The 19577-nt window shown below is 51.7% G+C and overlaps 1 protein-coding gene across 6 annotated transcripts in view; it reads left to right on the forward strand.

Moving 5' to 3' along the window:
- RALGAPB (Ral GTPase activating protein non-catalytic subunit beta) overlaps nt 1-15171 on the forward strand; it is a 72377-nt gene extending 57206 nt beyond the window's left edge. For 5 of the 6 annotated variants that reach the window (XM_082065413.1, XM_082065414.1, XM_082065415.1 and 2 more), the window contains 7 exons: nt 2550-2715; nt 5392-5514; nt 6210-6346; nt 7096-7204; nt 9383-9461; nt 9969-10117; nt 11265-15171. In XM_082065413.1, coding sequence (XP_081921539.1) covers nt 2550-2715; nt 5392-5514; nt 6210-6346; nt 7096-7204; nt 9383-9461; nt 9969-10117; nt 11265-11458 — 957 coding nt within the window. In that variant the 3' untranslated portion in view covers nt 11459-15171. The remainder of the gene's footprint in view (nt 1-2549; nt 2716-5391; nt 5515-6209; nt 6347-7095; nt 7205-9382; nt 9462-9968; nt 10118-11264) is intronic. The other variant, XR_014185404.1, reaches the window with a different exon arrangement.
- The last annotated feature ends 4406 nt before the right edge of the window (nt 15172-19577 follow it).

The raw sequence follows: 19577 nt of genomic DNA on the forward strand, positions 1-19577 counted from the left end.
CACCAACTAGCCTGTGTTGTCTTGTGTCGAGTAATCCTCACGTGAATAAAGCATCATTGCTAATGAGTGGAGCATCAGAACCGGGGGGCCTGGGCTTTGTGTTCATTCACAGTGTGAGCTGTAACAAGTCACTGCAAACTCTTTTCTGTAGGTTGAAGCACATTACCCACATTTAGGATTTTTATCACATCTTTTAAAATATATATTTTTATAGAGAGAGTATATATTAAAGATATCTGTTCTGTCCGTATTGTTCTTATTTGTAGAGCTCAAAGGTTCATATCAGAAATGCACTTCAGCTTTGTTGGCTGAGCTTGCAGGGAAGGTTGCAGTTGGTTCCAGGAATGTGCAAAGTCCAGGTGGTTTGGTTTGATTCTAATGTTAAACACATGTTAAAGGAACTTGCAGAAAGCAAGTAAGAAAGTATTATCGCACTGTAAGTCTTTACATGATACTGCTTACATTCAAACGCAGTTAGGTTAATCAGGTTAATTTGTGCAAATCTAAATCATGACTTCTTTAGACTGTGACCTAGAAAGAAACTCACTAAGACAGCTTGCGGGCTTATTAGAAAAGGTTGTTTCTATGGTACCTTCTCCTGATTCCATTCACAACTCTCATAGCAAAGACTACAAGTGTAGCTTCCATAATAAATTATTGTCCCATCTCCTCGTGTCACTGTGAATGTACAGTTGACAGAACACCGCAGCGCCTTCTGCTTCTGCGTGGAATTCACTAGTTCTTGAAACCAGGATCGTTCTGTTTGACTCTTCAAGTTGCCGTTCAGAGCAGCCGGTGCACGGTCTGTCCATCTCCAAAGCCGCTGCAAAGCAAGATACAGCAGTTTGCCCTCCAGCCGGGATGTGCCCTCGCTGAGCCAGCAGAATGCTTTTTTCCCGTCTGATGCTCATATGCTCTTATGGATTTAGACAGCTGAGATTACTTAGTCCTGCAGAACTTGCTTGCCTTTGGAAACCCAATTAGCATGGGGTTTGCCGTGTAGATTTAATAAAAAATTTTAGCCTTTCAGCTCATGTCTCTATGAACCTGAGCTGAGGGAGACACTGATACTGCTCCCGCCTGTGGAAGGACTGGTGGCTCATTTCTGTCCCGTTTGGTTTTCAATATTGACGGGAGAGAGAGGTCGAAGCGCAGCTGTGACGGGCTGTGCTCTGGGCAGGGCCGTGCCTGCGTGTGCCGGCTCACGCCACATCAGCTCGCAGAGGTGACCCCGCGCTCCTGGCCCGGGGAGAGGTGACAGCTGCTGGATCTGCTGCCGCACAGCCCACGGTAGTGGCCTCTGGCCTGCTGGGGATTGTGTCAGGCCCCCTTTTGAGAAGGGTCTCATGGCATTTATTTATACAGGGTAATGAAACTGCCCGAACACTTTTTGCGTCATTATACTTCACATCATTAAGTGTCCTTTGTAAATACCCCCTTGTCCTTGTTTTACTATAAATTCTTCTTTTGAATGGTCTCAGGTATAAAACCATAGAGTTGTATAAAGCCTGAGCTTGCCTATTTTCTGAAATTGCCTTCTGAACTGCACTTGATGCATTCTGAAGCACAGCTATGACTTCTGCGTGCTCAGTAATGAGAATAATAGTAATATTTCAGTGCAGCGTGTCTGGTCACTGCTGAATATTGAACAAGGCATTAGGATGGGGTGCCAGGGCCACATGGATATGAGGAGCCTCCTGTCTGGCAGCTTTTCCTCCCAGCACGTGTTGCTGCAGTGTCCGTCCCGCTGGAGCCTGCGTCCCCGCGGCCGGCCCCGCACAAACCGAAACCAGAGACGCTCCTGCCACAGAACAGATTCTCTCGTGGTCCAGAAAGGAGGGATGTGTTGCACAGCATTGACTGTTCCACGAGTCCCAGTGGTTCTGCTAGGCCAAATCACAAACCATCCATGTCACCTTTGTGCCATTTGGTGAAGGTCTCAGCTTGGCCACAATGAGATAAAAGTTGCCTTTGGATGTAGAAACATCTCAGATCTCTATAAGAAGTAGGATTGAGGTTCAAAGTGAAGAGCGCGGTGTGACATCTGATTAAAGTGCATGCTCAATCCTGCTGGACATGGTTTTGCAAAATCTGTTTTGTAATTTAATGTGTGGTGAGGCCTGACTGCTAAATCACTGCATGTCATGTACAGGTCAGTAGTGATAAAATACCTTTCTCCTAAAATTTCACCCCAGTTTAGTGAAAATTGTCTATAAAATTCTCATGTTACATTTGGTGCTAATGCAGATTCTGCACTGAATGGTTCTGTGGTTTATCCCTGATGAGTAGATAAATCTAGTTTCTAGCAGTTTGATAACTATTTTACAGGCTTTGGCAACGATGGCAGAAAGACAAGCTGATCAAATAGGCAGAGTGGGAGGATGCAGGGCAGCAGGAAGCAGCGTCATTGTAGAAAGTCTGGGGTTCCAGGCTTGTTGACCAGCTATATTTGGGCAAAACCACAAAATTTGGATTTAAAAAAGTGGGGGAGGAAGAGAGCTGCTTCCTGGAGTCTCCTGTGCCTACCAGGCTGCTGCTGGTTGTTTCAGATCCTGAAGAACATGGAGTCTTCCCGAATTGTGCAGCCGCACTTCCTGGAGTTCCTGCTGTCCCTGGGCTGGTCGGTTGATGTGGGGAAGCACCCGGGCTGGACTGGCCACGTCTCCACCAGCTGGTCCATCAACAGCTGCGGTGACGAAGAGGGACCTGAACAAGGTAAGACACAGTAACTGGTGTAATATCAAATTCAAATGTTTAACTCCTTTAGGAGACAATTAATTTAAAATTTCTTGCTCCTGGTTACCTTTCTAAGCATTTGCTTAGAGAAAGGAACGTGTAAATATTAAGCTTCAAGTCAAAGTGATCGAAACTAATGTCTGTGTGTTATCGGAAGTAGCCTCAGCAAGAAGCCCCTGTGCTATGTTTTTAGCAGACTTGGTGAGTCTTTATTATCCAAAAGCAGCGTTCAGGTGAAAACGGGTACAGATTGTGCTGCATATTGGCAAATAGATTTAAAATACTGTGTGATTTTTAGTGTCCTGTAAGTAGATTAAATGAGATGTTGACTAATAAGTGAACCTTGTGCTCGTGCTTGGTAGGAAGGGATGAAAACAAGCTGCTGTTTGTAGGTCACGGTGGTTGGAGCCCACACACACTCTTCTGTCCTGCTTAATTTACTCTGCATTTTTCCACTAGAGCAACTCCTCCTCCAGGCTTGTCGTACCCCGCGCTCTCCCCATTCTGTCAACCAAAATGATCCTCAGGGCAGAGAACGCTGCCCAGGGCGCTGAACTAGAGCTCGGCTGCGTTTCTGCCTTGAACAACTTAATGGGATTACCTGAGATTAGGGTTCAGTGCGGTGCATGGTCACTGCTGCAGGTTATGAACGGGCCAGGTCTCGGTTTGGTGTTCCTGTGAGGACGGGTCAGAGGGGAGCAGAGCCCTCCCCTTCCCGGGCCGTGTCCGTGCGGCGGTGTGCAAGGCCGTGCTCTGAATTAGTGAAGCAACTTGTTTGAACGTGGGCTTTTGAATCTGGTTTTTTTTTTCAGCCATTTGGATTAGGTTGTAGACCACCAAGTAGTTGAATTAATTCAGCAAGTTGGGGGAAGAAGGAACAGAAGCATTCAGGGATGGGGGGGCTACTTCTAATCTGGTTCTGCTGGTGGAAAATCCATGAGTGGAGTTGTAACTTTAGCAAGCAATGGCTAAAAACCTGAAATTGTAGATTTGAGGTAGACTTGGACCAACTGGTGGGGATTGCTCACTTTGTTTTGTCCTCCAATCTTTACTAAAGCTATTTATTTTGTTAAATGTCTTTTCTCATTGTGGACAGCTCTGATGATTAAAAACCTATTCGTGAGTCTGGTGTCCTGGCTGGTACCAGCACTGGTGTGGCCAGCGGGCCCAGGGCAGTGACCGTCCCTGTGCTGGGCACTGGGGAGGCCAAACCGCGAGTCCTGGGGGCAGTTTTGGGCCCCTCAGGCCAAGAAAGACCTTGAGGTGCTGGAGCAAGTGGAGAGAAGGGAACGGAGCTGGTGAGGGGCTGGAGCACAAGTGTGATGGGAGCGGCTGAGGGACCTGGGGGGTTCAGCTGGAGAACAGGAGCTGAGGGGAGACCTTCTGATCTCTGAACTGCCTGAAAGGAGCTTGGAGCCAGGGGGGTCGGGCTCTGCTCCCCAGGAACAAGCGTCAGGAGCAGAGGAAACGGCCTCAAGTTGCGCCAGGGGAGGTTGAGGTTGGATGTGGGGAACAATTTCTTCCCCAAAGGGCTGTGGGGCATTGGAACAGGCTGCCCAGGGCAGTGCTGGAGTCACCATCCCTGGAGGGTTGGACAGACGGACATGAGGTTCTTGGGGACAGGGGTTAGAGGTGGACTTGGCACTGTTGGGTTAACGGTTGGACTCGATCTTAAAGATCTTCTCCAACCCGAATAAGTCTATGATTCTAGAATAGCTTTCAGTGAGACATGATGAAGATAAATTCACAGGCATATACTTTGGTTTTGTTCACCTGCACACCTCCACAAGCAAAGAAGTTCTTGAACAGTTGGGTTGGGCTGTGGCGCTGCTCCCCGAGAGCCGCGGGCTGGGGTGCAGGGACGCTCCCGGGGGGTGGCGCACGGCTCGGGGGCTCCTGTGAGCTGGATTTCACTGGTCCGCTGGTTTTGCTGAGGCAGCCGTCCCAGGATTCCTTCTGTAAACTGGATCAGAGAAATAATTTGACTTAAAGGCCCTGCCAGTGTTTCTGGCAGTGGTATGGGGAAGGACAGTGTGTGAGTGGGGAGGAGGGTGTTTGTACTTTACTTACAGCATTGCTGCACCAGATAATTGTTTTTCCTCTGTACTGCGAAGGCCTGATGCACTGGCAGCTGTGCCGAGGGAATGAATGGGGTGAGAACAAGGCACTTTGGGTTTGATTCAAAAAGCCTTTTTCTAACTCTCCTTGGCAGAAGAGAATTCATAGAGGAGAGTCTGTAGAAACTGGCTCGAATGCTGGAATAGACTGAAATGTTAGAACCCTCTGGATATCGATGGCTCACTGAATGAAGTCTGCTAGAGGGAATGGTTAGAAATAGCTACTAGTTGAATTCTTGCGGCAGACGTGCTTACTGGACTACTCAGTCCGAGGGAAATAGGCTGTGCAGTACAATGGATATATGTTCAAAATAAATCTTCTCCCAAGCCACAGTGCCATTTCCTTCCAGATAACAAAGTTGATCTGAGAATAGTTGTTAGCCATGGGATTTGACTGTGAAATCTTCTGATTTTAAAATGAGATTTGTGTGATTTCTTCTCATTGATTGCACCTTGTCTATGGAAGTCTTCCCCCGAGGCAGTGTGGAAAGGGGTAGAGCTTCCTTTTGACTAAACTTTCCTTTTCTGTCCATTGCAGATGATCTAATTATTTCAGAAGATGTTGGGGCAAGCATCTTCAACGGGCAGAAGAAGGTGTTGTATTATGCGGATGCCCTGACGGAAATAGCTTTCGTTGTCCCGTCACCAGTGGAGTCCCTCAGTAAGATCACTTTGTACAAGCTGTTTCCAAAACCAAAGCAACTTTTTTTTGTGTTGGAGAGCTTTTTCAGAAGCAGAACCTAAACAAGCTAACCAGTTGTGTGTTTAGCAAGACCCTTGTCAGAAAGCTACTGATGTTTAAATTACAACATGCTAATCCTTAGACTCCTTCCTAAGGTGGTATCTGTCCTGGGCCCCTTTTTCTCAGTCTCAGTGTCAGTGTCTGTGTGGGTTTGTTGCCGTTACCCTGAGTGTGTCAGGTGGGACGTGTGGCTCACCATTGTTTATCCTGTCCCGCCTTGTACACGGAGCAGCACGTGCGCAGCTGCTGCGTGGGGAGCAGCACCGTTCACGACATCTTTTGCACACTAAAACCAGCGTGCAAAAACTCCCTGGAATAAAAGGGCTGTGAGGAAGTGATGGCCGTAGGAAGGAGGAGACTGCGTTCCGTAGGGAATGGATGGGACGCTCGGAACCCATAGGCAGCGCTTTCTCGCAATCTGTTTCGGGGATAACTGGCAGTTCTGCTGCTGAATCCTCTTCCTGCTTTGGAGTGCTGTATGGACTTGGCTGTAGATCTCTGTGTGTTCAGTTTCAAAACCCTTACAACCTTTTTTACTTTCCAAACCTTACATATGGTGAGAGCTTAAGATTTTGGCAGAAGACAAACCCCACCTTTGTGCTTCTGACTTACAGCTGATTCACTGGAAAGCAATGTCTCTGACCAAGAAAGCGACTCCAACATGGATCTCCTGCCAGGAATACTGAAGCAGCAGTCTCTGACTCTCGAGCTCTTCCCCAATCATGCAGACAATCTTAATCCCTCCCAGCGGGTAAGGCAAAACTTGCATTGAAAAATGGCATTGACAGTATATGATTTGGTTTCCTGGCATTTGGAGCTCCTTGTTCCTAGCCATTAATCTCTTTAACATCTGCTTTGGTCCTGCCAGAATTTGCACCTGCAGCAGGAGTTGGTAAGATTACGTTAATTAAACAAAAAACTTAAAATCGCTAAGTAGTGATAGTCTGCTTACTGAAATCTTGAAGTGCATGCAGGAAAACGTATATGCAGTATTTACAAAGTAATTCAGACTCAAATCTGTGCTTGGAAATTTAGGATGGGTAGACACTGGTTCCACTTTTCATACCTACCCAGTTTAAAATAGCGCATGTCATTGGTGCCTGAAGTATCCGATGTGGAGCTGCTTTTGTATGGCAGCAAAGCAGAAAACCATGAACCGCTGTCACCGTTAGCAAAGGATTTACAGCTGCTTATTTCTTGTATAGAGTTCACTTCCAAATGTCTGTTTAGATACTGATTTATGATCTTTGAGAACATTAAGAAAAACTTAAACTATCTTTTTAAAGATTGGGTATGTTAATTTCTGTGGAATATAAATATTGTGGAGACCCAGATTCCTGTTTCTCAGGGGGTAGTTCCACTGTAGCTGCCCCATCTCAATAGCTGGCAGAGCTTGTACCTGTCTGAGGTCGGAAAGACTGAGGAGCAGCTGTGGAAATGCTCGTTGGATGCATTACTGCACTCATGACGTTTGCAAATGCTACTCTTGTGTTCAAACAGCTCAGCCCTACATCCAGATCCAAGAGGGTACCTCAGGGCCGGACCATTCCACCGATGGGACCTGAAACCAAAGTGTATGTGGTCTGGGTGGAACGTTATGATGATATAGGTGCGTAGAAGTTTTCATTGTTCACTGAAGTAACAACAGAACAGGAACCAGAGGAAGAACTCTGTTCCATTCCTCTGTAAAATGGAGATCCTTATTGATGTCTGTAACCGATGCTTTGAAGAGTCTAAACTAGTTCTTTGATGTTGGAGGGGTGGTCCGTGGGGTGTACATGAATCGGTGGCATTGTCTGTGGATTATTTTGGCTCTGGCAGTACATGTGAAATGCCGTCATGTGCCACCTCCTTAAGCTTAACACACAAGGCCAGGTGTGCAGGCCTGGTTTTGAGCTGCCATCTCCTCAGAATGGATCTGTTGTTCTTTAAAATAAATGACTTCTGATACCTGCTGCTTCTCTGCTGAAGGGCCCGTCTTCCTACTTGGTTTGATGGAACCTTTGAAATTCTTTTGTGTTCCCTCTTGCGGGAGGGCGGGTTTATCCTGTGCCCGGGGTGCCCGTTTCCTGCGCTGCGGTCCAGGTTCCTTTCTGCGCCTTTGTCCAGGCTGGGTCCTGCTCCTCATGCTGCTTCGTGTGTCGTAGTTCGGTGTTTCCTCTCTGACGCTGGGTCCTGGCTGAGCTGAGAGACCCAGCTTTGCCATCCAGGGCCGGCCGTGGCGTGGACAGTGGTGGCAGCTGCCTGCTGGGCTTGGGGAGCCCTGTGTCCCCGAGAGCTGCTCGTGTGCTGGTTCCAAGCCACAGCCAAAGCCCAGCAGAGCCTCTAACGCTGACCAGGAACCGATACTTCATTCTACCTTTGATTTCTAATCCTGGTTCCTAGTCTGGCAGTCAGGGTGGACCTTAATTAAGCCCTTAGCTCTTCCCAGAGGAAAGCAACCGCCAGACTGGGAGCAATCAAGAGGGAGTGTAAATTCTCAGGAAGACCACCTTGTCCAAAGCACATCCCTCAGAGCTTTCCTGGGATCAGGAGGTGGATGTGAGCTTCCACAGCATCATTTCTGTATCTGACATTGGCCCAGAGGGTGTTCCTGAGCTCCAGGAGCCCCTCAGCCACTTCAGTTACCAAACTGGTGTCCCTGACCCATTTCAATCATGGGTGGTAGCTAAGGCAGCTCACTGTGGAGCCAGCAACTGTGCTACACGTGCGTGTTTCTGCTTGGCTGCTTCTTTCAGCAGCCAGAGGAATCTCCCGGAGCTCTGGGTCTGAAGCTAAAGAGATGCGTTTGTGAGCCTCAGTAAGCACGGCAGCTGGGTTTGGGGCTGGGTGGCTCTTGAAAGTGGCTCCTAGGCCAGAGGCTTTGCCTTATGCTCTTTATGTTCTTGGATTTTGCCTTATGCTTCTGGAACATCTTTGACTCTGGACGGTGGAAGAGCTGTCACTGCAGTCCGGGCCATCGCCCTGTCCAGCTGCCCACCCTCCATCTCCAGGGACTCCCCTGGTGCTCCATGCTCTCTGCCAGCTCCAGCTTTTGTGTGCTCTGGGCATCCCAGCTCCGATGGAAAAAGGTGTTTATGGGCCTTATACTCTTTCTGTTGGAAGAGGCGTTGGCACCGTCCTGCTGTCTGAACTGCACTTTGTGAATGACCCTCAACATCTCGGTTTCTGCCCCTAAACAAGGTCATGGGAAGTGCCACATCCCCTCCAGGGGGCTGAGTTCTTCTCTTCCTGCACCTTCATGATCCAGTCACTTGTTACCAAGCACGTGGCAGCAGAGTTGCAGTTTATGGTGAGGATCTCCCCAGGCTGGATTTGAGGAATGGTGCCACGGTTGGTGGAGCAGGGCTCAGAACCATCCGTGTGAGCGCTGGTGTCGGCTGACATTCCCAGCACTGCTCTTGTGCTGGTTACAGGTGGATAGCCAAGATGCTTGTGGAATAATAACTTGAAAGCTCTTTTTGTGATTGAAGTGCTTCACCTCCTTCCTGCTTCCACCGTTCCTCTACAGATTTAGACCTTTGGGATTGAGAGAATTGGGGTCTGGGGTGTGTTACCTCACCTGTAGAGAGCAGGATGGCTGAGGTGTCCGTGTACTCCATGAGTGCTTAAGCTTAAAACCAAACACTGTGTATCACTAGCAGTGCCAGAACATCCGTGGTGTAAATGCTTGAGGACTGCTTGGTTTTGACTGATAAATAACCTTTTTTTGTACCAAAACAAACAAACAAAGGAACCCCAGAAACTTGGTTACATAAACTTTATTCGGTGCATCCTCTTCTTACAGAAAACTTTCCCCTCCCTGACCTGGTGTCTGAGACGAGCACTGGTGTGGAAACCACAGCCAATAGTAGCGCTTCCCTAAGGTAAGGCCGCTCTTATTTTAATTCTTATCCTTGGTTCTCGTGGACAGCAGTTTAGGCTGCACTTCAGGAGTCAGGACTGAGATTATTTGCGTTCTTCAGCTCTCAAGGCAGCCCTGGAAACTCCAGGCAGTCACGTTAAAGACAGAGGAGCTCCCTGAGTAGATTTATTTTTAGTTGAAAAAAATGAAGGGTTTTTCACATCACTGCAGGTTAAACATAAATTAAAGACCAGAGGATGTGATTTTTCTCTGGAGCCTGTGATTGGCCGCCCTCCCGTTTGCTCCCTGTGAGGTGGGTGATGCCGCCTGCGTGTTGGGAGGCGACAGATCATAGAAACAGCAGCTGGCGTAACCCAACATCCAGAGGACGCGCACAGGAGCCCCTCTAGTTTAGCCACAAGACATTTTTTAATATGCTTTTAACACTCAAAGCGGTCATTTTTCACCTATATATTAATTAAAACTGTGCTATAAAACTGATCTAACAGTTGTGGTTTTTTCTCTTAAGATCCACCACTCCTGAGAAGGAAGTTCCTGTGATCTTCATCCATCCTTTAAACACTGGCTTATTCAGAATAAAACTACAGGGAGCAACTGGGAAATTCAACATGGTCATCCCGCTGGTGGATGGGATGATAGTCAGTAGGAGAGCTCTTGGTAAGCTAAAGATTTATAGGAACATAGAATGCTTTGATTTTTTAGTGATAATAATAACGTATCTGTGAAATACACGGTCTGGGATCTTTCATTGGAAAAAGTATTGGGCATGGCAGAACAAAATATAACAAAAAGATGCTTTTTGCAGCTCCAGTGGTAGCAGGAACAGCAGAGGGAGCAGGTGGTCAGCACTGAGCACAGCAATAGGAGTAGGAAGGGTTGGAACTTGTAATGGTGGAAGAAAAAGGTAAATGCCCATTAATTTAGATAAGAGAAATCATTTAGATAAGATAAATCAGAAATGTGACCCTAATATTTAGCTTTGAGAGCCAAGGTGCTGGGTGCTTGCCAGAGGGTACTGCTGAACTTTTGGACTGTGCTGGCATGCTGCGTTTGTTCCTTCTGTTTTGGAGAGCAATTAAAAGCCACAGCAATGGAGGATTTTCTACTGTGTTCAATCAAAATACTGAACCGACTGTGCAGGCGTGTGTTGTCAGGCTCCGGGTGTGCTCTGCCTGTTCTCTGCTCCCGGATGGATTCACGGGTCTGTCGGTATCTGTGCTGCCATCGCCTCGGGAACTGGAAATCTCACTCCAGTGCGAGCGATTCACAAGACAGAGCTGATGTTCATTGGATACTTGATGGATATTGATGTGCTTTGGATCTTGTACATTACCATAAAACCAACATCGTAGGGGTCTGTTGGGGGTGACTTTCCATTTCTGGCTTTTGCATATGTAATTCGGTGGTGGGGAAACTGAAGCCAGACTGGGCCTTCAGGTGACATTTGTGAATGCAGCTGATGGCAACGGCTTGTAGGGAAAATGATCAGGTGTGTTCTCCTAGACTTAGGCTCGGTTTTCAGCTGCGTCAGGACTATCCATATAATGAACTTTGTCTCGGCTCTAAGTTCAGCAGATGTGGTTTATGTGCAGGCAGGAATCAAGTCCTGTAAATGAGGAAGATGCTGTTCCTGTGAGAAAGTGCTTGTGAAACAGCAAAGGGTTAACGGACACTTCATTAGAGGCACATTTCATTTTGGAATAGAACGGGGACAGAACCAAAAATTGTCTGTAGCTGCGAAGCCAGCAAAGGGCTGCAAACCTGCGTTTATTGAAACGTGATTCAAATGTGATCTCTCTTTCAGGTTTTTTAGTGAGGCAGACGGTAATAAATATCTGTCGGAGGAAGAGGCTGGAGAGTGATTCATACAACCCCCCACATGTCCGCCGAAAACAGAAAATAGCAGACATTGTCAATAAATACCGGAACAGGCAGCTGGAGCCGGAATTTTATACCTCGCTTTTCCAGGAGGTTGGGCTCAAGAACTGCAACCCCTAGGCCGTTATCCTCCCAGGACAATTAGATCAGAGCTTGGTGGCTACAGTAATGAAAACAGTTAAATAACAACAACAAATCTCCTCAGCCCTCCGGAATTCAGGAAATCACATTCTAGCACAAGTCAGCAGATACTGGGTGGGAGGAATGAGGAACGAATCCAAAACATTGCAGCTGGGATATTGACTTAATTCACCTACCCGCACAAGATGACTTAATTCCAGGCTTCCTGGATGCTAGCAGCGTAGTCTCTTCACCCAATCATCTATTCCAGGCTAATTAGGAACTGTAAGTGTCTCATTCTGTGAGAGGAAAACAATCAAAACAAAGCCATCTCTGCATATAAGGACGGAAAACCAAATACAAACAAACCTGCCTTCAGACATCGTGCTGTGTGGAAGGAGAAGGGAGCAGGATCCCATTCCAGAGCACTACCCATCCCTGCCAGACCTCAGAGGACATCTCCAGGCCCCCTTCAGAGCTCAACAGAGGATCCTTCACCGCTTGGAACCAAAAACAAGAGGAGGGAAATTGCTTGGAAACATCAGGTCATGAAATTCATAGCCAAGAGGCTGAGTTTTCCAGCTCCCCGCGTGGCCGGGAGCGGGTCCGTCTGCGTACGAGATCTGTCCCGCTGACAGCAAACACCACCTGGAATGACCTGACTTTCTGACACAAGTTGGTACTAGATCAGCGCTCTCGGTTATATGAAAACAAGGTTATGAGTTTCAGGTCTTTTGCAAAATGTCACATTTAATTTTAGTAGCTTGATTATTTAAAGAAAAACTTACGTGACTATTTAATTTATTTTGAAGTGTCTGTATCACCTACTCCCCGTTTCCATCAAAAACATCAACATCACTTGCTTTCCTTCCATTGGATTGAAATCTCAGATTCTGGGGCTGCTTCTTGCCTGGTATTTATAGCTTAAGCAGTTTTTGCAGCTTCTACAACGCTTTCCAGAAGCTCCCGTTAAACAGAATAAAACAGCTCAAAAAGCAAAGTCAAGGATTCTTCTTTTTCCCCGTTGACTTGCCGTTCCATGAAAGCCCTTTTGGAGTGGTAAGTTAGAACAGTCTTTCTGACGCTCGGCAGCGGTGGATCCCGCTCACCCAGCTCGGGAGCCTTTCACGTTCAGATTGGGGATCTCGTGTGTTCAGGACCTGAAGGACGTGCAGGGAAAAGATGTTTAGAGCTGCAGGTTGGATATGGGGAGTGTGAAAGCTGCAGCAGGCGCTGGCGGGTTCCAGGTGCGGTGCAGCCGCGCTGGTGTCGCGGTGATGACCCATGGGCAGTAACGCCAGCGCGAGCGTCAGCAGGGGCTGGGGAGCTCCTCGTGTTATTCCAGAAGTGGTTCTGTATGTGTTGTGGTGATACCTGACAGTCATTTAATTCTGGTAGTTCAGAGTTACTTTTTGCAACAGTTCTGACCTGAAACAGCCTTGTTCCATTGCAGCTGACCTGCCAAGGACACCCCTGCTCCCGTCTGGTCGTGTGGTTGTTCACAGAGAGTTAATGGCAGCACAGGCCCCTAAAAACACACATGAAAGGACTTTCCGGATGTCACCCGAAGGGGTTTTAGGTGCCACGTGCTTGTTGCGGGGGACGAGCACACTCGCCTCTCAGCTCGTGAGCTCTGGGTGTTGATCCAGATGAATCACAAGTGGAAAACAAACCCACGTACAGCAGACGGCGGCAGCGTGAGCGTGTTGGGCCGGGCGCGGACGGCGGGAGCTGCGGAGGGAGCGTGGGACGGCGAAACTGCTCTGCCCAACTCAACTCAACGCATGAACACTAAATTTACCCGCATTTTGTATGTACCTATTGGATCTAATCAATGGCCAAACACACTTGAGTCCACTGATTTAAAAGGCATGACCGATGCATGTGCAACAAATAAACATCCTGAGCAACCCAACGTCTGCACATCTTCAATAACGTAATGCAACCCACATACCGTAGCTCAGCCTGTGTTACCTGCAAAGTCATTGGTTTATAAGCAGCGAGCTGCAGAAGATGCTTCTCTGGGGCATTCGGGTGTAGTCAGTGTGCGCTTGGGGAAGCCCTGGATGTGTTCTGCAGAGCCCAAGGTGGCCAAGGGGCGGCCTGTGCTGGGCTGAAGATGAGTCTCGGGTCCATTCCCATGTTCATCAACATGGATGTGCCACCCCCGCGAGCAGTAACAACCTGAGAGCGACGCGGCTTCTCGGGGCTCTGGAAAGACGGTGACTTTGGGGCTCGTTGGTGCCGCTGATCCCGCGGCGGAGGAGCAGGCGGTTGTGACGGGTTGGTTGGGTTTGTAAACCGGCCGGTTACCGCGTTACACGCTCGTGTGTGACCTGGCCATGAGCGCTGGCGTTTGCTGTCTGGAAAGGTGAACCTGTGGGAGAGTCACGGTTTAGTACAGGAGGGTTGTGGTGACAGAATGGTGCTGCCGACCCGCTCGGGTTGGATGCCGCGGCAGCTGCGAGTGTCCCTGCAGCCCCGTGTCCCTCCCCGTGCACCGAGAGGCCTCTGACTCTGTCCTAAAGTGTAAAACACCAGTTTGGGAATGGCATCCTTGTCCTGTCGAAGCCAGTGGCCAAATGGATGGCTTCCGCTAGTCCAGGGCACAGCCTTGAGGTTTTTCCCCAAAAGCGTTAGAGAGTTACTTCAGTTGTGATGGCAAGAACGCGTTAGGCCGGAATCCAGAGTTCTTTCCATCACAGAACGTTGAGTTTCCAGCTTGGCAGCTGCCGTGGGTTTGCGTTCCGTTCTTCGCGGTGACGAGGACCGGCCGCTCTGTGTGTCGCGTGGGTCTGGACTCCGCGGGTGACAGCGCCGCTAATGTCACATAATCAGTAAACAGGGACTTTCTTTTCCTAAGGCCTTTCTGTTCAGGTTCTTAGTTGTGCTGTAACAATGGCATCCTTTGAACAGTGCAGAAAGAGGGGGGACCATCGTCACCTTGTTAAACACAGTCTTGAAACAACAGAAACTTAATAGAAGTCCCTTAGTAAAGACTCCCCTTTAAAAACCGCTTTGCTTTAAAAGTACTTTTTGAAAAGGCATTAGAGCCTTACGGCAAAGGGGAGCTGGGAAGGACGGTGCCGGGGGCGCAGGGTGTTTGCGGGACTGGCTGCGGGAGCCGGGGAGGAGCCGCCCCGGCTGCTTTGCTGCTGCCCTGTGGGTCGGGTCCCTGTGGGCCGGGTCCCTGTGGGCCGGGTCCCTGTGGGCCGGGCTCCCCGTGGCAGGTGCGATTCCTTCCTGTGAGGTTCTGCGTGCCCAGAAAGACCAGAGAACTACATTTCAATCCAACAGACAAATTCGAGGTGATGTAATGATTGCGTAATTGAGTGATGTCTTTGAAGGCAAACACAGACCTTTTCCACATGGGTTTTAGCAGGAGCAACTAGAAATGAGAATGCCAGATATCACATGCTTCAAATCATACACAATTTGTATGAATTTCTGTATGTTGCCAAGACATGGTCTTTTTGTTCTTATTGTACTTTTCTGTAAATATTCCTGGCGCTAAGTTGTAAAGTAAAGGCAAAATGTAAATATGAAGATGTGAACTATGTTCCCTTGTCTCTAGTACTTTATCTCTTATTTGTTTAGGGAAGGCACACAAAGGCTTGTTTGTATTTATGCCAATTCTTTGTCCAGGAGAAACACATCAAATATTGAATGTAACACAGTTAGTCCAATAAATTTTAAAGATTCTTATCTAGTAACTTTGCTGTTGTCAGTTTTCAGTGTTTTCCGGTGCCGTTGGTTGAAGGTGTCGGCCAGCAGAGGTGTTTCCCAGGGAAGTGCTGGACGGTGATTTGCAGCTGCGACCGCGCTCCAGCGCACGTGCGAGGGACCCGCGGTGCGTCTCGATGCTGAGAGCGGATGTTGATGGGACCCCTGGTGCTCCTGCGCCGCCGATGTTCCGCGGTGCTCGGGGAGCTGGGTCCTGCGGGTCCCTGGCGGTGCAGCTGCCAGCGGGACGGCGGAGCTGCCGCAGTGAAGCCGCGCGGTTGAAGCGCAGCGGGATCCTGCGGGTGTCAGCAACAGCTTTGATTTCTGTGCAGAGGATAAAGGCTTTGACTTCTCTCTCAGGGGAGGAGAAGAGCTGGGCAGCAGCACAGGAGGGTCCTGTGTCCTGCAAAGGCCGATCGGGGAGGGCTCAGGAAAGCCGCGGCGGGGGTGGGTTTGTCGGTGCCCTCCGGCCGGTGAGCTGAACCACCCGTGGCCCCCGAGCCCCACGCGCTCCCTGCTCGGGGCTGCGGTGCCTGGGCTGGCAGGACCCTGTCCGTGTGTCTCGGTGCTTTTGCGGGTGCTGGGCAGGTGTCCTGTGCGTCCCTGGCACTTCACAGCAGCTCTCGACCCTTTCTGAGCTGCCCACACGTCAGCTGGAAAAAACACTGAACTGACCGTTTGAGAAACCTCAAACAGGGCAAAGCACGTGTTGGTTTTCCTGCCAGTTCCCTCTTCGGTACCTTCAGCGGGTGCCTCCTGCTCCTGGCCTCGTCGCTTTCAGGGAAGGTTGGGACAGGTCCCACACTGATCTCCGAATAATCACTGAAATTAGCGATAGTTAAATCTCTCTGCGGCCCAAAAGCGCAGGGCCGGTAGCACAGAGGGTTTGCTGGGGTTGGTGTTGGAGGCCTCATGCTTTCTTCTTCCCTACAAAGGAGGCAGAAGGCGCTGGACTGTGGTCCATCCCGTTCCCCGGGGGCTGGGAAACCTGGGCTGTCCTGCCCGGGGGGAGCTCCCCGCAGGAACTGGGGCTGGTGGGGGCTGGGGGCGCCCTCCCAGCCCAGGGTCCCCCGAGGAGGGTGTTGAGGGGGGACCGGCCTCTCTCGGGAGAGCAGAGAGCTCAAGGGTCTTGGGTTGCAAGTGCCTTTTCATCAGCAGAGCCCCGGGGTGTGTGGGGGTGACCGGAGCGGCTGCGAGCCAGCCCAGGAGCTCAGAGGCACCTCCGGCACCTTGGGGCCAGAGCCCGGCTGGAGCAGCACTCACAGCCCTCCGGGTGCCCTTTTTGTTATTAAAGCTCCTCCCAGGCACCAAAGAGAGTCATGAAACTGCTGTAATACACCAGGTGATTGCTGTAAAAGCCGGAGTAACAAATCCAGGGATGGAGACAGGAGCGGCCACAACGTGGAGCAGCCCAGGGACGGTCAGTCTCACCCTCTGCCAGGGCCAGAAATTAGAATTGAATTTCCAATTTGCTGCTAATTGAGGGGAGCTGCTCCAGGCGGTGCACAGCTGCCGGCAGCACCCATAGGTGTCCCCCAGCCGCGTCCTGCCCAGCCTGGGTGAGCAGAGGGCCCGGGAGCTTTGCCATGGGGGGTGCAGAGGAGACGTCTCATCCCCAGTGTCCTTCACCCTCCTCTTCATCAGCTCCGCTCCTATACACGTGCTGAGCAGAAGCAGGAGAAAGTCCGCATGCCCGTGCCCGAAACACCCGTTTTTCTTGCCGCAGCACGGCTAATTTTGACAACAAATGGAGCCAAATTGCATTACAAATAATTTTCCAGGGTAAAATGTAATTTAGTTGCTGCTTTAGGCTGAGAAAATATTTGGCTGCTGGCAGTGGACAAGTGTGTGTCAGGAGGGGCGAGAGGCTGAAGGTGGTGCTGGGCTGAGCCGCGGCTGCAGCGTCCTCCAGCGCACCCGCCTGGGCAGTGGGTGCCCACAGGGTGTCCCTGGGCCGTGGGTGCTGGTGGGGTGTCCTCAGGCTGATGCTGATGGGGTGTCCCTGGGCTGTGGGTGCTGGTGGGGTGTCCTCAGGCTGATGCTGATGGGGTGTCCCTGGGCCGTGGGTGCTGGTGGGGTGTCCTCAGGCTGATGCTGATGGGGTGTGCCTGGGCTGTGGGTGCTGGTGGGGTGTCCTCAGGCTGATGTTGATGGGGTGTCCCTGGGCCGTGGGTGCTGGTGGGGTGTCCCCAGGCCAGGCCAATGCTGATGGGGTGTCCCTGGGCTGTGGGTGCTGGTGGGGTGTCCTCAGGCTGATGCTGATGGGGTGTCCCTGGGCTGTGGGTGCTGGTGGGGTGTCCTCAGGCTGATGCTGATGGGGTGTCCCTGGGCTGTGGGTGCTGGTGGGGTGTCCTCAGGCTGATGCTGATGGGGTGTCCCTGGGCCGTGGGTGCTGGTGGGGTGTCCTCAGGCTGATGTTGATGGGGTGTCCCTGGGCTGTGGGTGCTGGTGGGGTGTCCTCAGGCTGATGTTGATGGGGTGTCCCTGGGCTGTGGGTGCTGGTGGGGTGTCCTCAGGCTGATGCTGATGGGGTGTGCCTGGGCTGTGCTGGTGCTGCCAGAGCATCCCTGGACCAGGTCAGTGCCACTGCAGTGTCCCAGGCCACATCAGTGCTGCTGGGATGTCCCTGGGCTGTGCTGGTGGCACTGGGATGTCTATGGGACATATTGTCAGGACACCTCAGGGCTGTGGGGACAACTGTGGGGACAACTGGGGCATCCCAGGATTGTGGGCAGGGTCATTGCTATGACAACAGGCCCCATCACAGCATCAGGGAGGGGGGCAGCACGTTGCCATGGACACCAGGAGCATCCCGGGGGTCTCAGGGCTGGTTTTCGGCCGGGGCGATGCTGTGGCTTTGCCCCTCGTTCCCGGCGCTGCGCCGGGAGCTGCGGGTGGGCCCAGGGGCCGGGGCAGGCGCACCTGGGCACACGCGACGTCCAAACCCGCTTTCTGCCTCCTGCGAGAGCCGCGGTGTTTTCCACGCTGCTGTGGGTGCTGTGTGGGGAACACCCGCCCCACACACACAGCTCTGCCCTGAGCCCGGGGCTGCGGTGGGAAGGGCTGACGCGCCACAGCGCTGGGGCTCCCGCCGGGTTTGCACACAAAGGTGTTACTGGGAAGGGCAGCCATGGGCCGGTTCACCCCGGCGGCAGAGGGGATGGTTTGCGGGGCTGCCCCGGAGCCGGTGCCATCGGGACCGGAGGAGCCTCGGTGCATCGGCACCGCCACCACCGCCCCCGGCTGCCGGGGAACAGCTGCTTTGGGGAGGCTGTAAGGAACATTTAACAAAAAACTGTTGTTTTTACGTAACTGAGGACCTGGCGCCTGACCCCAGGAGGGGGAAGGATCGAGAGACATCGGACTATGGATCCTTAATGTAAAACACAGTCCCTTCCCGGAATATATACTGATACTTGTATGCATACTGACACCTGTATTTACAAATTAATTTGGGGGGGAAGTGTAATCAAAGTACCAGGAATCCATATCTTAAATAGATTGATAAGGGGAAGGGTATTGTGTGCGTCAGGATACTCTGTGAACCCTGCACTACCAACCAGTGGGAGGGAAATTGTGGCTGGGATTTTGGGGGGACATAAGCAGCGTCTTTTTGCCCTGTTAGGTGTGCCAGCCTTTAGGTAGAACACCCAGTCTTGCAAAATCGTTATTAAAACACGCTTTGCTGAGAGATCCTGCCTGGGCCTATTCTATTTGCAAAATAATTGTTTCCTACAGAGGTCAAACGGCTCCCCGGGCAGAGCCCCAGCAGGGAACGGGGAACGGGGCCGGGGGAACGGGGCCGGCACGGGGGCTGACGGGCACCGGGACAGGGGTCCTGCGCTCCCTCCCCGGCTTCTCTCAACCCCGGCCCCATGATGGGCTTTGATGCCCGTCACACAGGCCACCTGCGCCCCCTGCGCCCCCTGTGCCCCCTGCGCCACCTGCACCCCCACGCCCCCTGCGCCCCCTGCGCCCCCTGTGCCCCCTGTGCCACCTGAGCCACCGGCGCCCCCTGTGCCCCCTGTGCCCCCTGTGCCACCTGCGCCCCCTGCGCCCCCTGTGCCACCTGTGCCCCCTGTGCCACCTGCGCCCCCTGCGCCACCTCCAGCGTCCCCAGCAGCTCCCGCTCTTCCTCGCAGCTCGTGCTGGGCCACCCCGCAGCCCCGGCCCCTCGGCGCAGGCCGCGGGGGAGCAGAGGGGCCCAGGGCAGCCCCCGGCCGGCCCGGGGGTGGGAGGTTTGTCCCCTGCGCCCCAGCCCGGTGTCCTGTCCAGGCCCTGGTGTGGGGCAGGCCCAGCCGGGGGCCGGGTGCAGCCCCCGCAGCCCCACAGGGGCTCCCTGGTCCGGCACGGGGACACACGTCCCATCAGGGACAAGGGCCGAGCGCCCCCGCAA

This window comes from Streptopelia decaocto (genome assembly GCF_964273445.1).
Source record: "Streptopelia decaocto genome assembly, chromosome: 14".
Classification (NCBI taxonomy): domain Eukaryota; kingdom Metazoa; phylum Chordata; class Aves; order Columbiformes; family Columbidae; genus Streptopelia; species Streptopelia decaocto.